At 36.5% G+C, this 6,446-nt stretch overlaps 1 protein-coding gene across 3 annotated transcripts in view; it reads left to right on the top strand.

The window, feature by feature from the left end:
• The window catches only part of LOC144977471 (hemocyte protein-glutamine gamma-glutamyltransferase-like), a 56,729-nt gene extending 50,529 nt beyond the window's left edge, over positions 1-6,200 (top strand). For all 3 annotated transcript variants that reach the window (XM_078922721.1, XM_078922722.1, XM_078922720.1), the window contains exon 18: positions 5,354-6,200. In XM_078922721.1, coding sequence (XP_078778847.1) covers positions 5,354-5,501 — 148 coding nt within the window. In that variant the 3' untranslated portion in view covers positions 5,502-6,200. The remainder of the gene's footprint in view (positions 1-5,353) is intronic.
• The last annotated feature ends 246 nt before the right edge of the window (positions 6,201-6,446 follow it).

The following is a 6,446-nucleotide window of genomic DNA, read 5'->3' as shown; positions in this document are numbered from 1 at the left end:
CAACAAAACATGGTGAATGGCACGCTCAATCTTAAAGACTTCGTGTTCTGTTGACGAAGGGGAAACCCAAAACATCCACATCAATTGTTTTTGTAAATTGTATTGAAACTTCTATTGGATTTTATTATTGTTATTTATTTAGTGCATGGGCCAGTGGGCGAAACCCTCCCCCCCCTGGGGGAGTTTTCGCCACATGGTTTTTCTGAAACAGCAATATATCTTGAGTATTAATCCGGGTGTTACCGTTTTTTCAAGTGTCATTTACGAGAGTTACGGCCCTTGAAAGGTCATTAGGTGCAATTTTTTGTGAAATCGTTTTTGTGCATAAAATGGTTGTTTATCACCTTAAAGTTGTTTCACATACAATAATAATGGAGTTTTATTGTAATTTCTCATTTTTTGCCTCATATCATAAAATATTTTACTAAAGCCATATAGCGTTCTAAAATCTTTGATAGCCATTTTCTCTATAATTTGAAAAAAAATATATTACAGTGTACTTGTTTCCCTTCAGGATGAATAAACAAGAGGGAATTTGCACTAGCACAATTCAGGCATGCTTCAGGGACATATAGCACAAATTAATCCGGGTGTTACAGTTTTTTCAAGTATCATTTACAGGAGTTATGGCCCTTGAAAGGTCATCGGGTGCAATTTTTCGTGAACTCATTTTTGTGCATAAAATGATTGTTTATCACCCTAAAATTGCTTCAAATGCAATAAATAGTGGAATTTTATTGTCATTTCTCATTTTTTGCCTCATATCATAAAATATTTTACAAAGCCATATAGCGTTTTTAAATCTTTGATAGCCATTTTCTCTATAATTTGAAAAAAAAATCTATTACAGTGTACTTGTTTCCTTCAGGATGAATAAATAAGAGGGATTTTGCACTAGCACAATTCAGGCATGCTTCAGGGACATATAACACAAATTAATCCGGGTGTTACAGTTTTTTCAAGTATCATTTACAGGAGTTATGGCCCTTGAAAGGTCATCGGGTGCAATTTTTCGTGAACTCATTTTTGTGAATAAAATGATTGTTTATCACCCTAAAATTGCTTCAAATGCAATAAATAGTGGAATTTTATTGTCATTTCTCATTTTTTGCCTCAGATCATAAAATATTGTACAAAGCTATATAGGGTTTTTAAATCTTTGATAGCCATTTTCTCTATAATATGAAAAAAATATATATTACAGTGTATTTGCTTCCTTTCAGTGATAAATAAACAAGAGGAATTTTGTACTAGCACAATTCAGGCATGATTAATGGGCATATAACACATATACATTTGTAACATTTGACCTTGCTGTAGCAAAGAAAGCTTACGATATTGTCTGGCAAAACCCACAGCTTTACAAAACAGTCATTATTCACCTGGGTGTCTTTCACACCATAATTTCATACCTTGGTGCCCTGGGAAAGCTCCAAAGTGGATCTGGTTTTGAAGAAATTGTGACTGAAGCAGGGCTATGTGCACATGGTTCTATGGATAGGGTTATGAGTGGAAAGAACTACAACAGGGCTATACGAGTGCATGTGTCTGTTTTGGAGGCTCTAGAGAGGCTTCTGCTTGCAAAATTTGAGCAGGACACGGATTCAAAACTCAGTAAAGACCTCATGTCTTACATAAAGGAATTCACCGAAGGAATTTCAAGCCATACAGCTAATAAAATTCTCCAGTCAATTGTGTATGCTGAGTTATTTTCCCAGTATGAAGCCTTCAAAGAGAGTGTCCGCTCAGGAAAGTACGGAAAAACTGCACAATACTGGATCCAATACATGGCAGAGTTTGGCTTTCCTCCAGTTTCTGCGAGCTACAAAGACAAACAACTTTCTTCTTCATATATCTTGTTTAAAAGAACTGTGCCCACTGCTTTTTACCATGAATCACCACAATTATGCCAAGTATCTCAGTGTATATTTTGTGTCACTAGCCAACCTGATTCATTCCCACCCAGGGGCAGAACAAATGTTACAAGATAATGGATTTAGTGTCTCCAGATCAAGGACGCCTGCTGGAAGAATAGCAGTTGATATGACCATTGGACAAACAATAAACAAACATGCAAAGACAAAAAGAGGTATTGTTGGGTTCAGCAAGAGTCTTCCAAGCTATTACCGTTGGAGTGTTTGTTTTTGTTTTTGTTTTTAAGGGTTTTACCGCGCTTGCAACACATTAAGGTCATATCAGCGCCAGTAAAAAGGAAAGAATAGGATAGTAAAAAGTTATAGAATTACAATTAAAGCACAAAAGAAAAGGTAAGACAAAGGGGAACGGGTTCAAATAGGGAACAGATGTAGATTCCAAGAGCACACCGTTAAAGTACTTAGTTTGAGATCACCTAAAAGTCTCATCCAGACACAAGCACAGGTCCCAACTAAGAGGAATACACTCAAATGTTTACCAATCATATAATATAATATGTAAACTAAACATAATACATAACAGAGAGATGATTTACAAGGAAAAAAATATCATCTCCCAAAACTATAACTATACATTCGACTGTTTCCCTCCCAGTCAAGAAACTCCGGCAAGGATCAGGACAAAACTAAGTAATCTCATTCCAAGACAATGACAGGAAACAATTGGAAAACAGGTATGGGGGGATAGAAGACACAGCATGTACCTCCCTGCCCACTATGGGAGCCGTTGGAGTGTAACAAGACACAAACGAGCAGAATATGTATCAGCAACCCAAAGAATGATCAGCAACAACAACTGTATAGATATAGACACCCACAAAGAATTGAGCCTTGCAGAAAAAAAAGACAAAGTGAAAAGCGAGTGCAAAAGATCCTCCAGGCATTTTCAGCATTTATCAATCCCTTTGAAGTTGAAGATGGTCTGGTCAGTCTAGCTTCAGGAATGAAAGTGCAAGAGGATGTTGCTGATGACCTGCTAGCCGTGGAAAAAAACAGGAAAAAGATTGTTTGAAAGTTTTGTTGAAAACAGACTGAAGGAAAAGACTGTAGAATTTCACAAGCCATTAGAAAGGAACAAGACCAAGACATTTGCATCATTGAGGAAAGTGGTAACAGTGAAAAAAAAGACATGAACGTGGTCAAAATCAAGGCACAGAGAAATTTATTTGGCCAGCTTCTTGTTTTGTCCCAAGAGCACAGTGTTGATCTTCAAAAAGTTCTTGTAAGGATATTGTTTTTATGTACTTACTGCATCTTGAATCAAGAATCCCTTTTGAGTATCAATTATTCTTCATGATATAACAATGGGATTTCGTTCAAAAGTCTTCGGTAATGATGCTTCACTTGGGTTGTGAACAAATTAGTCTTTTTTCATGATATATCTATTGTTTTTACCACATCTTCAACTTACTTTTAAATGTGACAACTGGACATCAATATCATGTTTAAAAAGAATGAAAATTATGATGAATTTGGCATCCCACAAAGTGGAGAAAAATTTAAGGGTTGCGTACACTTTTAGTTTTTCCTGTTACGTAGAAATATGAAGGTTGTTGTTGAGGCTTGGGCCATAGCTTTCTTCAGTGCTACATTTTTAATGAACATGCTGTTTTTGGCCATATTTAAAATAATTTTTGTGTATCTCATGTAGTTCCATATCTGAAGCAGACGTCGGAGGTCATCTTCCGCCAAGCTGATCTATCTCTTGCCAGTTCTATTAAAGCAGCGCCACCTTTCTCAGCTTCATCTGTCCAAGTTCTTATCCCTTTCAAATACGTTATTCTTTGTCTTCCTCTTATTCTTTTTCCATTCATCTTTCCAGTCAAGGCGAGTATTTCCAAACCAGGGTGGCGGATAATGTGTCCTAAAAATTCCATTTGGCGTTTGATGATTTTTGTTATCAGTGATCTTTTTCTGTTTGCCATTTCTAAAATTTCTTCATTTCTTTTCCTTTCCATCCATGACACCCTCATCATTCTTCTGTAAAACCACATTTCCACTGCCTCCAGTCTTTTAACCATGGTCTTGTTTATGGTCCAGCTCTCACAACCATATAGCAGCACAGACAGTACATAGCAATCCAGGACTTTAATTTTTGTTTTCATGCTAATATTCCTGTTTTTCATAATTGTATGCAGCTGGTTGAATGCATTCTTCGCCATACCTATTCTTTTCTTTATTTCAAATTTTTGTGTAAAACACTGAAATAGCCCATAAGTTTAGATATGACACTTCATGAGATTACTGACAAATTGTTTCAACTTTCTGTGAATCTATATAATATTTACAAATTGAAAGCTTGTGCACATAGTTTGATAGTATATTCAATTTCCTTCAGTTTGATACCCAATTTGCATATATTTGAAGTATTATTGTAGTCTCCAGAGCCAAATAAATGTTGTCTCTTTTTTGCAAGGGGACACAACTCACTTTTTTCAAAGAGCCATAACTCTCTTAAATGACACTTATTTTTACGGTAACAGTGAAATTTGTATGGCCAATAAGCTCTATTATTTGAAAAACATAGTGGCATAAACTCCCAAAGGGGGGGGAGGGGGGGTCCCAGTGGCCTAAGCACTAATTTCTTTAAACTTCAAGCGCAGTATTTGCATTACAATCCAAGGCAGTGATTACCTATCATACTGGGTGAATTTATTCAATCTCGATCTCTTTCTGTGTGTGTGTGTATCTCTCTCTCTCTCTCTCTCTCTCACACACACACACACACACTCTTTCTCTCTCTCTCTCTGTGTCTCTTTCTCTCTATCTATCTATATATCTCTTTCTCGCTGTCTCTTTCTCTCTATCCACCTCTCGCTATCTATTTATCTCTCTGTCTGCTCTTTTTCTCTGTATCTCCATCCATCCATCATCCATCCATCATCCATCCATCCATCCATCATCCATCCATCCATCCATCCATCCATCCATCCATCCATCCATCCATCCATCCATCCATCCATCCATCCATCATCCATCCATCCATCCATCCATCATCCATCATCATCCATCCATCCATCCATCCATCCATCCATCCATCCATCCATCCATCCATCCATCCATCCATCCATCCATCCATCCATCCATCCATCCATCCATCCATCCATCCGTCTGTCTGTCTGTCTGTCTGTCTGTCTGTCTGTCTATCCATCCATCCATCCATCCATCCATCCATCCATCCATCCATCTATCTATCTATCTATCTATCTATCTATCTATCTATCTATCTATCTATCTATCTATCTATCTATCTATCTATCTATCTATCTATCTATCTATCTATCTATCCATCTATCTATCTATATATCTATCTCTTTCGTTTTATTGATAACATTTTTCTTGCAAAAAGGTAATCAAGACTATCTGGAGTTATTCATTCATATGATATGTTCTATTTCCTTTATTGTTCAACCAATCAGCAAGCCCATCCGGCCAAATGAGACGGTCAGTTTCAAGTTTGAGATGTGCCCACGCAGGTCCGGCACACAGGAAGTGGAAGCGACCTTCACCTCTGACCAACTCAGTGGATGTGATGGGTCCATCGAATTCCACGTCAAAAGGAGCTAAAATGTCACCACTTTCATTTTTGCTTAAATCTCTCCTAATTCAGGATTTTCCCCAAAACGTCACACCCAACTAAAACAAAAATATATTTTTTATCACTCAAACACAATAGCAGTAAAGTTCTTGCGATACATAATTTCTTTAGCAAAACATCTACTTTACAACACACTGTTCATTTTCTTTAAGTTTTAACGATGTTCAAAAGAAATCTGAATAAGAAAAATGTTGGTTGTATCGTAACGAATGTGACGTTTTTCCTATAGTTGGTAAGGAGAGGGTTAACTTTTAACCCATTTCTGGCGAGCACGTTTTTGCAACACAATAATGGACTTGATTTAACATTGTTGTAATGGACAATATTTGACATCGGTTCGAGAGTATTTAAAATTACAACAATGCGCCCATAACAATTTGGGTTACCAGACCTGTAAATTAGTACACGTCGTACATTTCCTATTTTTTAATTTCAATAATAATAATAATAATAATGCTTTTATTTTTAAACATTCACGATTAAAAAATGGCAATTTTTAAAAATGAATTTTATGTCAACGCTTTTCTCATTGCTTTTAAATTCTGTTGCTCTTACTTTTTTTTTCTTCATTCATCAGACAATTCATTCAGCATAAAAATCAACCATTCACTCTTCTCTAGGCAGCATAAGAACTGTTTTTGTTTAATAAAGATACACGAATAGAAAAATATAGATGTTTTGTTTTCTTTGAGTGCTAATTTATAATTACATAATGATATTTGATTCGATTAGTGGCTGGCTAATTATTATGTTTGGTGTGTGTGAGTGGGGGGGGGGGGGGGGTGGATATACCTATCTGATCATGCCTAAAAATTGTCCAATGACAAATTCAAAGGTTTGTTTTAAGGCAGTGGGGACGATCTGTGGCACAGTTGGTAAACCACTTTCTTCAGACATAAAGGAACTGGCATTGG

Source organism: Berghia stephanieae, chromosome 7 (assembly GCF_034508935.2).
Source record: "Berghia stephanieae isolate SIO BIC M18660-M18661 chromosome 7, UCSD_Bste_1.3, whole genome shotgun sequence".
NCBI lineage: Eukaryota > Metazoa > Mollusca > Gastropoda > Nudibranchia > Aeolidiidae > Berghia > Berghia stephanieae.
The sequence above is the reverse complement of the archived record's forward strand: the minus strand, read 5'-3'. Positions and strand labels throughout refer to the sequence as shown.